Source organism: Pleuronectes platessa, chromosome 2 (assembly GCF_947347685.1).
Source record: "Pleuronectes platessa chromosome 2, fPlePla1.1, whole genome shotgun sequence".
NCBI lineage: Eukaryota > Metazoa > Chordata > Actinopteri > Pleuronectiformes > Pleuronectidae > Pleuronectes > Pleuronectes platessa.
This window is the reverse complement of record NC_070627.1, coordinates 11069595-11083910: the sequence shown is the minus strand read 5'-3', so window position 1 is coordinate 11083910 and position 14316 is coordinate 11069595. Positions and strand designations below refer to the sequence as shown.

General features: G+C 39.2%; 1 protein-coding gene across 4 annotated transcripts in view; it reads left to right on the top strand.

The window, feature by feature from the left end:
• Positions 1 to 14316, top strand: part of kcnab2a (potassium voltage-gated channel subfamily A regulatory beta subunit 2a) — a 76594-nt gene that overhangs the window by 49927 nt on the left and 12351 nt on the right. For all 4 annotated transcript variants that reach the window (XM_053434895.1, XM_053434888.1, XM_053434873.1 and 1 more), the window contains 5 exons: positions 9206 to 9249; positions 9498 to 9535; positions 9803 to 9882; positions 13670 to 13714; positions 14249 to 14293. In XM_053434895.1, coding sequence (XP_053290870.1) covers positions 9206 to 9249; positions 9498 to 9535; positions 9803 to 9882; positions 13670 to 13714; positions 14249 to 14293 — 252 coding nt within the window. The remainder of the gene's footprint in view (positions 1 to 9205; positions 9250 to 9497; positions 9536 to 9802; positions 9883 to 13669; positions 13715 to 14248; positions 14294 to 14316) is intronic.

Sequence of the window (14316 nt, the reverse complement as noted above, 5' to 3'; positions counted from 1 at the left end):
GAGTTGTGATGTATCATTATCAATAACTGAGAAACTACAGAAACTAGTTGTCTCTGTTAGTTTGCCTCTAAATGAGTTGATATAACAGATGGAAAATAGAAGGCCACTTATCGATTTTCTAGGTTTACAAGCTTGAAATTACACACACTCCTAATCATCAGTCCCCTAAACCTGTCTGACTTTGTTATTTTTTAATCAAGATTCTTGAATTATTCTCTAAGAATTCAATGAGTGTTAAAAATCGCCTTGTCTCTCTCGCAATGTTAAAGAAAGAGAAAAACAACTCCTAGATCGGCCCCCTGACCTGGATCCACACCAAAGTTGTATGCTTTATTCCCTGACCCATACCACATCCTTCCATATAGTTTCGTCATAATGTGTTTCATAGATTTTGTGTAATCCTGCTAACTGACAAACGGACAGACAAACAATCAAAGAAAAACAAAACCTTATTTGATGGACGGTAAATATAGCAAAGAGACATATAAAGTGAGTGTCAAAGATTTACAAATACAATTCTACAAACTGTTCCAGATTAATTACCAGTATACTCATTACACATTTGCCTATTAGCTGTTGTTGCAGAATGAAAACTGACTCAGTGCTTCTCTATGGAGTAGTTTTTCCCTAGTAAGGGTATTTTTCTGAAAGATTAATCTAGGTATCAATTTTTCCAGTATTTTGTTACACACATGCAAAAATCATGCATCGCTCAGTGTTTGGTGACAAAAGCTGTGGGTGTGAGATTTGGGGCATCGTCAGTGTGGGTGCACGGTGGGACGTTGCATTCTGAGGGCTCTCTTCACCACGGAAGCCAGCTTTCCACTGCCTCTACTCCCCCTTGAAATATGAATCATAAATAGACTGTGGTTGTTGAACAGAAAACACGTACAGCAGCGGTACACTTTGGCCTCTCTAATGTAAATGCTAAAACTCATCCACAGCACAGATTTCAGGTCACAGTAGCCACTTAGGTACCCTCTTTAATGTGCACAGAACATTCACCATCTGTTTGCTCTGGGCGTGTGGGGAGAAATTGCCAAACGGTGGGATGGTTCATTTATTGATGTAGGCTTGTGTTTCACTGTATGCACTTATTTTTCTTCCTGTGTTGGTGTATAAGAGAACGAGTGAGATGGGGGGTTGGTAGGAGTATTTTGCCTATGTGTCTTTAAGTGTGTCTGCATGCGAGAGACACACTTGTGATATGTTGAAGGAGAACATGAAGACAGCTGTTCTTTCTTTGCCTCACTGATAGAGTTTAATTAGAGTGTGTGTGTGTGTGTGTGTGTGTGTGTGTGTGTCTGTGTGCGTGAGTGCGTGAGTGCGTGCGTGCGTGCGTGCGTGCGTGTGTTAGAACCACTCATTTCTCTTTGCATGTTTTTTTCCTAAGTCCTTGATTCACTCAGTATCTGTGATGTCCTCAATCAGTTTATCGATTCACACTATAATGTTTTGTACTGCATTATACATTATATTATATTCTTCAGGGTTACACATGATTATTGGGCTTTGTAGCATTGCTAAAATCCCAATTAACTCAATTGGTTGACTTAAAGATGCACAAATGCTCAATAGAGGTTATTGAAAACCACCACTGTAGATTAGATATTCCGCATACTGTTAGGAGACTGATTAGCTTTAAAAATGAAATTAGACTTATTTTGATAATGAAATTTGTAGCATTTGAACTGAAGGCTAAGTAAAATCAGTGATGTAGAAAACTTTTAGCTCAAATAAAAGTGTCTCTTTAGCTTAATAAAATATTATAGCATGGGCCAGCAGGCAAAAATCCCATATACCCGAGAGCATCATGCTTAGTCATGTGTACTATGACTATTTAACCTCAACTTTTTTTTTAATAAGGCAGATGGACCAGTTTTTTCCTCTAAATTGATACAGTGCCCAATGAAGTCTCTGCTCTTTTTTTATCAGCAAGATTTTCTCTTACAGGCTTGTTAGTACAGTTTAGATCCATTTTGCTAATAACCAGCATTTGCTTACTTGTAATTATGGCTGCAACAACATAATGGCGGATTTTTTTATTGATATCTATAAATATTGATATAATAGCCTGAACATTTTCATTGCAGTTCTTCAAAGCCCAAGTTGTTATCTATAAATATTTTTGTTTAGTCTGACTATAATTCTAAATGCCAAAGTTATTTACTTTACAATGATAGAAGACTAAGAAAACCGGGAAAATTTCATAATTAAGAAGCTGAATCCATAGTAGTTGGGACACTTCTCTTAATAACTGACTGAAAACAATAATTTGATCTATGATATATTCATTGATTAATGAATTGTCTATAAGTGATTTTGTTTGCAACCGTGTGCCGATGTACAGATTCTTTTAAAAGACATTTTGATCATTCATGTTACTATATAAAGTTTGTCAGTGTCCTTTGACTATGATATTTAGTTTAAAAGGATATTGGAGCTTAAATAATAAGACCCATTACCTCAGACTTGGAATCCTCCACATTTATATTGTTAATGTCCCCCTCACTCCTTTTCAACATATAGCAGATTTCCCATCCCTGTGGGCGATGGCAGATTTATTCTGAGACAAGAGCCTGTGAAAATGCCAGAGTTAGAAGCAAAACAAATTTAGCCTCAAGAAAACCCTCTGCGCTGGCAATCTGTTTATAAGAGAGAAGAAGAACTGCCATGAACAAACTGTCTCATAGAGCCATTGGCAACAAAGCTCTTTGTTTCTGGCTGCTTTATGTATAAAGTTGTTTACATACACAAATGAAATTAAATACGACGTTTGTATTCTTGAACTGCTTTCACATGTGATGCTGCAAAAAACAAGTTTACATTTTATTAGTGAGCATGTGTTCATTTAAAGGCTTTAAGGGGGAATGGATCTTGATGCAGGAGGTAAAATTAAAACAAACTAAAAAATACAAGTGCAATAATTATGGGAAACATGAAATATGTAGGTTGAAGGTAATTGTGTGGTATTATTCAGCAGTTGATGACAATTTATTTGTGCAGTTAGCTCGAACTGATGTCTAAGTTTAATGTGATGCTTCTTTTGGGTTTGTCTCTTTTTGCCTGTGAGAACACGGTTCGGCTCTGATGTGGTAAGCCGTCAATGTAAACTAACCACAGTGAGAGAGAAATGTGGCTGATACACATTATGGCATTTCCCAAAAGTAAAAATAACACACAATTACACATTATTACTATTTTAGCATCAAAGCCAAAGTATTTTTATGATTTTGTGAAAATGTATGCATGTACATACATTTTCATGTCTTGCTCTTGAGAGCTAGAAATGAAAAATAAGTACCTCTCTAATATATGTGCGACGTTAAAAAGCCAGCAGCTGTTTGGCAGAATTAAGCAAAAGAACCTGAGTCTCAGGGACTAAGCAGGATATAATATATTCATTAGTGAGCTTTATAGGTACTGGTCGTTTTGTTTCCCATCAGTGTGGACACACCCAGAATAGCTGTTTCTTCTTCTGCATTCAGTCGTTGTGCTGAGCTAAACAAATTGTTTCCTGGCTCTACCTTCATACCCCTTCATCGATCTTCTCCTCTGACTCACTGCAAGAAAGCACATTAGCGTATGTATATAAAAATAAAACAATTACCTCTTAAAACCACACCTGAATAATAACCCATCTTTTAACACTCACATCCAGTCACATCTCGCCCCCGCACATCCATCATTAGCTTTATATGAGTAGAGAATTGACTGTTTTTGCCTTGAGTTACTGAAAAGGGTCATCCAGCTGGCAGCAAGTGAATAGAGGATGGTGGTGAGACTCTGGAGGATGTGTACAACAAAGAGCACAACCATTCATGTGTCAGCCAATCAGGTGGACACTGGGCATAAATGGGAGGTAATTGGATCAATATAAACAATGTTGCTGTTTGACTGTTAAGTTTTAAATACAAAAAAGCAGATAATAATGACATTTTATTTCAGGGTTGAACTGTTCCTTTGTCTGCTTTAATTTGTATAAGGAGCTTTTCTGGGCAGAGTGGTTTCTCCTTTGTTATTGCATAGTCAGGACAATTTTAATCCAATATATCTCCTCGGTCGCTCCCTCCCTCCCTCTCTCCCTCCCTCCACTCTTCCTTTCCTTTATGTGGAATGGATGTTACATAAACCTGAATGGAGGAGGAAACCACCTGCAGCTACCACGAGCCAGTGGAATTCAGCCTGTGTGTTTTTCCCAAGTTAAATCCACGGCTGAGGTAGTATTAATAGTCCAGCTCAGCGAACATACCTCTCAACACGTTTCTCTTTACAACTCTGTGACCTTGTTTGATCATTCATCACCGTGTGCTGTCCGCCGACTTCACCCCGACTTTAAACCATCTCTCCGATTCAGTCGTGCTCTCCCTCAACGCAGCTAGAGCTTAACTGTACTGCGTTAATGTTTTTTGGTTTTGAAATATTAGGGCAACAAAGTCTAACCCCTCTGAATTCTTTCAGCCATAGTTTTAAACATTTGTGTTTGTGTGATCTTGGATACAAACCATGACACAACAGACACAGCTAATAGGTCAAATAGATTAGATGACATAAGGTATAATAATGGATTAAAATTCATCAATATCAGGACTTGCAAACAAACTGTACGTGTGTGAGGTGCTAATGTTTTTTATATCTTATGTCATTCTACATTTAAATTAAAGTTCTAGCCTCACGATCTAAGGATAATTAAGGTGGATTTTTATCATCCACCAATTTAGCCCTTTCATGGTCATAGAGGTGGATGATATTGACAAATTAAGTTTGTTTGAAATCATCATAATCAAGTTTGTATTCAGGCTTTCCCAAATATCATTTTGTGGCTATAAAGCTAACTAGTTTAGCATACAGAATTTTAGCAGCTCTGATTTACAGATGATTGACTAAATAATGTTACTTCAGATTAGAGCTCTGATGAACAAAAATGTAAAATGTCCTTGTCTAAGAATAACATAATAATTAATGTTGATCCTTAATGAATATTGTTGGATTACTATTTCTTATTTCATGGACTAATGGGATTTTTGTTGTCCCTCATGTCTATTTCTTGAACAACAGAAAAATAAATTAAAAAGGGAAGTAGTCTGATAATCTGCTCGACGCTATACAAAAAGAAAATAATAACATTATGAACACCTACTTGAAACCAGATCACCATTTGGATTGACCCCAAATCACTTGGTAAAAATAAAAATGTGTCTTTTAGTAGAAATTATAGTATATATGACATTACCAGAAAACTGTAGGGAGTAATGTATGTGTATCCATCAGGCTTCACTGTAGCTGCAGGCATAATGTGAGTTTTCTTTACATCTGTCTCGTTACGTCTCATTCTCGTAAACACAGTATCTCAGGAACGCCTTGAGAGAATTTCTTCAAATCCGGCACAAATGTTCACTCAAGCATGATCTGATTAGAGTCTGCTGGTCAAAGGTCCCTGTGACCTCACAAAATGTGTTTATTGCTGTAACTAAAACATTCATGCAGTTCCTTCTGAGTCTTCACTACTTGTACTATATGAATCTGGACTGATGTGATGTGCAACTTGAAAGGTTGGCGGAGGCATGTTACTGTGTTGTGGTCAAAATTGTGCTGATTGATCTGAGGGGGTCACACCAATGTTTCTATTGAGGTAATTGATTGACCCAACAGGGGAGGGTGTTATTCACAGGAAACTACTGATTTAATGACCTTGGTAGATTGCATGTATCTGGCTATAGCTACGTTTACACTAACTTACTTAATTGCTTATTGGGATTATGATGACATCTGTCAAAACACTTTTTACACTTAAACTCTTGTGGATTGTTGTGGAGTGGTGCCGGGTAGGAAAGACTATCGTATATTAATCCTTGCTAGCTATATTACCTTTCCTTCTGTCCTTCCTCCTGTAGTAGTAGATTGTATTTCTTATTTCGTATTTCTGTATATTATTATTTACTGCCCAACGTTTGAGTGTGTTATGCAAGTCAAATTTGAACGCCATTTTAACTAGGTGATTCATACAGTTAGCAGTGCTTGCAGTAAATATGCTTAACTCGATGTGTGAGAATGGCTCAGCTAGTAGTAGGAATAACAGGAGTACTAGTTATTTTTATCCATACACACTTTCTGGCTTTGTGTTGAGGCCCCTTATTACATCTCTTGTATTTCATGATTTTTCCTCAAGAGACAAAAATCCAATAATCAATTATCCATTGATCTATAATAAATGAGTCTCTCTAGGTGTCATCGGTTATTCCTTTTGTTATGTCGACCTTGGTGGAAGGTCCTGAAGCTCCCGCATTTTTCCAGAGTTGTTCTTCCTTCAACAGCTGCCAAAGTCGGCAGCAGAGCTGAATGATAGACTTAGACATGCAGAATTCATTGTGTCAAGTTAAAGCGTAATGCAATCTGTGTGTAAACAAGCCCCAAATAGATCTCCAAGCCAGCCCTTAATTAAATAAACCAACATGCCAAAATGAAAGCCCTTGGCTCGTCCCTATGGGCTTTGTGCTGATTGGATTAGAAGGGTGATGTTAACAGCGACCTCAGTGAAAGGTTATCTAGTTCTTCAAACTAAATAAGACTACTGACCATGTGCTGCGGTTATTAAGTGTTCTGTTCAGTGGCTGTGTCCCTGCAGCTGTAGTGAGTTTGCTGATCCAGTACTGTACCTGTCTCCTTCATTATTGAGGACGGCGTGATATAGATGACTTCACAGTTGCGGCTCCTGTCTGCTGAGACTCAGCGGGAACCTGAGCCTGGCATACTTACTAGGCCTGGCAGAGAGGTCATCGCAGTAACACACAATGCAATATTCAAGGCCAGTCTAGTAAAATATTGAACACAACAATGTGCTGACAAAGAGACACCCATGCAATGAGAACAATAGCGAGGGCAGAGCTGCGTATTCTGATATCCATGTAACTTATTTTTAGGATTGGATAAGTGCTTAACCACACTGGCACCGCACTTTGCAGTGTTCATGGTTGAAACATGCTCATGCAACACTTGCACTGTAAGCTTCACTTTGTGATAACCCCGAGCACATGCTGATGAAAAAGATGCAACTCTAGAAGCATGTTATGACAGTTGCTCTCAGTTTATCTAATTAGACTTGTTTACTATGCATTTCAGTGACATACAACATACACGGTGTATTAACATATTAAGCAACGTGGATTCATCTAATCACATTAGGAGTTTAAATCTGGAACAGTGCAGGGCTTAAAATGCTCTGTGCCTAACGTACAGAAGCACAACTGTGTTTTGCAAACCAAAAACCCACTGTGTTCTCTGCCTATTTAAAGGATGATGCAGTCAAGCAGAGTTATTAGTGAAGTTATTTTGCTCTCGCTGATGACAAATGGCTCAGTCCATCATTAAAAATACTCTCACAAACATGCTCCACCAAACAGTTTCACTCAGTAAGCTGCTTTTGGTTTTGGTTATCTCTGTAAGTGATGCAGAGCAGCAGCTCCCAGAGGGGGTATTTTACTCATGCAATTAAGAGCCAGTTAATTGTAGATCAGCTCCAGTGATTTGCCAGAGGGGACTTATGTTAACCTTGTCACCGCGGTGCAACGTAAGGGCACGTGGTCCCTTTAGATTCTCTTATCACTCTCATTCTCCCGCTCACAAGTGGCTGTGTTCGCGTATAAGTCACCGGGCTCCTATAGACGTCGTCATAGCCTCTTGGATTCAAACCATAACACGATCACAGACCTCACTGACCATGTCAGATCTTTTTAATGAGGCCCTTAGTAGAAAATAAGTTGCTTTACTTGGAAAATACATGAAGCTGATGTAATTTCTTTGTTTCTTGGTCACACCGTTTCTCTTTAAGCCTCTAGAGGGGTTCAGTGGAATAAGACTGGAGCTAATGATGTTTGATGATGTAGTGAACATTTAAGTGGATTAACACTTTTAAAAAGGAAAGTAGATTTATCGAAAAAGTGAAAATTGAAAGCATTTGAAAAGCTTGTTTTTTTTTCTATAACAACACAAATGTAGACCACTTAGCCTGCTTTGCTTTGAGGCTGTACGATACTGCTGAGATTTACATATTTATTTTAAACAGTTTAGTCAGTGGTTTTGGACTTGGTGTTCAGACCACATTGAAAGAAGTGTTTTGTTAGTCACTGCAGCAATTCAACATGGCTTCACAAGACACCCACACACACTAACACAAACTGACGCACACACACACACACACACACACAGTCCTCCTTACAGTCACAGGCAGAGCGATGTAACAGACACATCTGGATACGCACACACTCACAGAACACATCTGACCCCTGTCTTCTCTGCTCCTTTTCATTTCAACTATATTTCTATACAGGCAGTTTTATAAAAATATAATAGTTGTCCTCCCACACGCTTACTTTGACTCCTGCCCATGTTACATCATCCCTGTTGGACAAATGTTTTCATCGTTAAGACTGCCAGTGTATCTCTTGCAGGAAAAGATTTGAGCCAATATGGTCCTCGTTTTGTAAATTCTTGTGGAAAAAGTGAACTGAAACTGAGGAGTTATTTCAGTGATAATAATACATCTGTGATGATGTTTGCTTCTTAGCCAGGTACCAAAGGCATCTCAGGACACTTATAAAGCTTGTATAAAAGAACCTAACCAAATCTGTGATTGTCAGCAGAGCTGCCTGTCTCCCTGGCTCCGAGATGCCAGCTTTAGTTGTTGTGAGTCGTGGTGCTTCTACGTTGCTCTAGGGGATTTTAGTCAGATGGCGGCTGAGGGATCCTGGTGTGTTGGGTGAAATTTCAGTGGATGTCATGGCGGGCCGGTTTAAGTCCCACTCCTTCTCTTCTCCTCTTCCCTGACATTTCTCACAAACATGCATACGTAAACCGCATATTCCCACACATACATTCTCATTGTCAGCTCCGGTTACTCTCTTCCCCTACACATCCACTCAACGTGTGTCAGTGCTGCAGTAGGTGCAGGCTTCAGATCCGCACAAAGACCTGTTTTTCATGTCGTCCATGGCTTTAATATTCCACTTCAGTAAGAACCTTCAGAACAGGCTTTTCCCCCATTACAAAAGTGTGATAGGGTATTGATTTGATTTATCGTCCAATCAAGGTTGGAAAAAACGCTTTAAGTCCTTCTCTAATGGTCTTAGCCACCACCAGGGTGTAAATATCACAAATCACTGCCACCTCAGTCCTGCATTATTGTGAATAATTCTCTCTGTTTTGACAGAAACCTTGGGAAGTCGGGCCTGCGGGTGTCCTGCCTTGGATTAGGTATGCGTCTCCTCGATTCTTGGAATCTTCTTGGAAGTTTTCTAAATACAAACAACTTTGTATAGCAGATTGATGAGATGAACAGACCACACCATGGTCCTTAATCTTCTAAGAAAGATTAAATTCCAGAACTCTGAAGAAGTTATAAAACAGTACATACACTATGGTAATAATATGTATTGGCTCATCTGTTTGCATGTGTGTTTGTGTACTTACACTGACACCCACCCCCCTGTCATCCTCTTTAGGAACATGGGTGACGTTTGGCGGACAGATAACGGATGAGGTGAGAGCAGATGGATTTTGTCATCCTCCATCAGTCAGGGGTTGGGAATGAGAGCTCAAGACACTATTTTTAACGTTTAGTAACAACACACTGCTAGTTTGACCGCCAGTGAATAAACATTTTATACCAAAGTAAACCCCCAACATCATTCTGTAGTCTTGTGAAGGAACATTTTAATAATTGAAAAAGCGCCAACACCTCAAATGAGGGATCTCTCACCCTATTGTTTCCATCCGCTCTTCCTTCCCTCCCCTGCTCTTTTCACAGATGGCAGAGCAGCTGATGACTATGGCGTATGAGAATGGCATCAATCTGTTTGACACAGCAGAGGTCTACGCTGCTGGAAAGTGAGTAGATCCTGTGCCACGGGTCATGCATCATTGAGCGGCAACACCAGATATTATGAAACTGCTGAAGCGTGATTGATTAAGTCACAGGAAGAGGTTATGAAGTAGTTGCCATTCCTGAGTGCAACTTTCAGGTACTCACCCAAATCTCATGAAGATATTCTTTTATTTTTGCTGATATAAAGCGATGCAGATGGCTTCAGTTAGTCGGCATGATTAAGCGTTTTAAAATCAAGATCAGCTATATAAAATTCTGCTGCATCTTGAACTTCTTTCTCCCGAAGAACCTCAAGCACCCTATAACTCTACTTCATATTGGCTTTCTCCCTCAACCAATGCTAACACGGCATTACTCCCATGCTAACCTATGCAGTGTTTCAGAAAACTGAGAGTGAAATAAACAAATAGATAAAAAACCATTGACCCCCAATCTAAGCAAAAACATGGTGAGATGCTTGAAAACGTCTGCCACCAATGGAGATGAATACAGTTATGTTCAAGCTGCTCAAAGTGTTGACTTGAAAAGTTATCAGCAATGTGTGATAACTTTAACAAAGTCATTAAAACTCACAAGCATCACTATGTAGTTCACATTTTCCTTTTGCACATAAAAAAAACAGATACTCAGGCAATTCAAAGGAAAGTTTCTTTATCAGTAAAATTCAATCTGCAGCAAAACGTAATGGAAACACTATACGCGTTAATCATGAAACAGATGAAATATGTGACGGAAATATGCACAAAAATTCTGCAGGAGAAAGCATTCGATCTGTGTGGAATAATCAGAAAACTGGAACCATCTTCAAATTAACACATGAAGCAATTATAAATGCCGTGTATCTCTCATGTTTTCTGCTATAACTTTGATCTTTGCTTTAGATTTAGATGGAAATATAACTCATCATTGTCAGCAGATTTAATTGTTCATGTAATGTATTTCCAGTTGACTATTAACGGACACGACACTCTCTCTCCTTGAACATAGACCTGAAAGTCTTTTTTTATGGGGTCCTTGTCCTTTTCATTGTTGCAGTAACATGCACGAGGGTTCAGATATTCATGGTCTTGATCTAAATTTACTGGTCAGCTTGTGGGGATATTTTTACCCTGAGATAGCAGCCCCCTGTTGCCCTATTGCTGACTGTAGTGACGGTTTAAATTCCAGCATGGATTAATCTGGCTTTGTAGTAACTTGGGTGCTTTGAAATAATCTAAGGGATTATCCTTTGCGAACACTATCTCTGATTAACAGCAGCAAGTCCCTTTTATTTTTAATCCTCCCCAAGAATATTTTAGTTCTGACACTATGTTTAGGAGATGCGTCAGACTGCTCCGGTGAAAATCAAAAGAAAAGGATTCACTAAGTGTCAGTGGTATTCCTCATTTCTCATTGAATCCTTCAATGTCATCAGTCCATGCTCCATTGGTCTGGGGAGAATTCAACAATCAGTTTGCCTTGTTGTCAAATGGTGAGTCCAGAAAAAACAGACACAGAGTTGACTTTTGACACAGAAATATAACCAATACATATTACTTAATACAAAGCACCACTTGACAGAAAGCACATATCTCTTTGACACGTGCAAATGTTTGCGACAGCGTGTAACACAGCTCGGTATGTGTTGCACAGGTGTTAATCCCAACAGTTTCCAGCACATAGCAGCACTGACAAGCTTAGGTTGCGCACGCGCACACACACACACACACACACACACACACACACACACAGACACAGTCACATACACACACACACACACACACACACACCGACACATCTAGGAGTAGAACACATCACACACTTTGCACGTCAGAGTGGGGAAAGCTTTCATTTGAAGTCCTCGGGTTTAGCTTTCTGTGATTTCAGTCAGACTCAGAGAATGTATGTTGGTGTTGGAGGCTGCAGGAACAGGCTACATCCATACTAATATGTTTTTGTCTTAACACAGCATTTGAAAACAAAGAAAAGCCAGTCATCCATTCAAACGTTTTGGCCCTCTATAAGTAATGATCCCTATCCATACTAACACGCATCAAAAGGAATACCGTGACCATTCATGTACACTGGACATGTGAGTGTCAGGGTAAAGAGAAAGCAGATCCTCGACTCTGCAGTTGCTCAGTAACAAAAAATACTACGAACAATGTAGGTCGTTCTATACAAAACACAGAACCAAAACAAACAGTCAACAAATAAATATTAAATTATCAATTGTGATGCTTAACTAGCGTATCCATCCCATTTTGTAGGCTACTGTTTTTCTGGTATATAAATAAATGTGTGTAAATGCAGTAATACAATTTTTCTGCTTATCCTGTGTAGCCACTGTTATCAGGAGACACACATTGCTTCAAAGCATTTAAAAGTATGCGAGTAATTGGAAGAATAGAAATTTCATCTTCGTTTTCTTTCAGGCTTAAACGTTTTGCTCTAGATGCATAATAATTGCATGACACTGAGTGAGCCCAGTGGCAAATTGGTAGCATAATTACACACAAATCTGAAAGTAATAGAATATTATAAAGCCATGAATGCAGCATTATGTCAATGCTTGTGCTGTTAGTCCACACTGGAATACAGACCTAATTATGAATGAAGACAGTTAACCTGCTCGAGGCGCACTGTACCTTATGTTTGGGCTCTCAAATGACTCACATTTCCATTGTGTGGGTATTTTCCACTATTACACACATACACACCTTATTATGCACTCAAACACTGGCATTATTGCTCTCGGGAGAGGGCTTATTGCTGGTTGTTTAAAAAAGGTGTGTGTGTGTCCAGCTGGCAGAGCTTGAAACAGATTGTACAGTTGTAGTGCAGCAAATACTCAACTCATCCTGCTTGTTGGATCAGCAGACTAAAACTGGCACACACACAGGAGTACAGAGAAAAAGGAAAGACCTCTGGATTACCTGGATTGTAGTTTAATTCTAATCCACTACTGAAATAATCAGCATAACAATAAGTCAGAATGGCCACTGTTATGTAAATGAGACCTTGGTTTAACAAGAGTAGGTAAAACAAATCTTGTATATGAATCAACCCTCTTGGGGTCAATGGGCAAAACTGAAGATTTAAGGTGTTCTCACAGCAAATTTTTTGCATATTTTAAAGGTAATTTTTTTTAATTTATGCAGCAAATTTCTTAAACTTATTATGAATTTGAGTTTGTCATAGGTGTCCCAGAAAGTTGTGTGTGTATGTGTGTGTCAGAAAAAACGTTATTGAACATAGCACAAGTAAGCATGTGGGAAATAGTGAGATAATTATTATTAATATTATTATAAAAAAGCAAGTTTTAGTCATCAATGTACCAACATATAACCTCAACAGATCTTAGTAGTTGCTGTGTTTTAGTTTTCAGTTTTGCTCAAGTCCATTTTGTTGGGAGCTATGCTACAGGCAGGTGTCTCATTACTTGTCAGGCTGAGAGGACTTCAGAGACGACCTCGTGACAGCTTCCTGTTCGGTCTTAATGAGCCCCATGTTGGAAGTAATGTCACTCATTAGCACCCCTGCGGCTGTTAATGAGTGACTTAGTGGTGGCTCCACAGAACAGCTGGACCCGGGCCCTGCCGACTGTGATCTGGCAGCCAGTTCACACTCTCCAGTCCTAAACAGGTGTGCCTTCCATTGAACGCACCCTCATATATCACACAGAGTTGTCAGAGTTTTTCTTTTTAGACTTGGGGCTTGAAATCATCGCCGTGATAGTGGGCTGTCAACTCTTTCATCCTTTCAAGACCATCTTTATTTAATAATACCTTCTCTTCGTCTACTTCGCAGGGCAGAGGTGGTGCTCGGAAACATCATAAAGAAAAAAGGATGGAGGTATGAGGCACACTTTAATTGAGTTTGGTGTTTTCTAATATCCGTCCCAGCCAGCCTCCCTAATCTTGTATCATCTCCTTCCTTGCACATATTGTGAGTCAGGGTGTTGTGTGCTGGAAAGGTAAGATAGGGAGATAAAAGATTAATGAGGGCCAACGTTCCATATCCACACTCACTCCTGTGTCCCACTAACAAGACTCTGGATAATGGTTCAACCTCTTGTGCCTTGTCATATACTTTATCTGTCTTGAATTGGCATTTGTATAGCTATGTCAGCTTATACGCCTCCAAGACTCATTCATTGGTGCTGGCCAAGTTCTGGCATAATCACACTCATTGTGGAACGTGGGTGAGTGTGACACTGAGGGAATAGGGTAGAATCACATGGTTACTCAGTACCCGAGCTCTTCATTCTGTTAATACATTCAAACATATGGTTTGTGTAAAGTCCAAAACACATTTTCTGCTGTTTTGTTCCAACTGTCCACGTTCAGCTGTTGATGTCACAGATTTGCTTTCATTTTGCCTTTTTAGACGTTCAACTCTGGTGATAACAACAAAGATCTTCTGGGGTGGAAAGTAAGTTTAATCTGGCTGCTTCC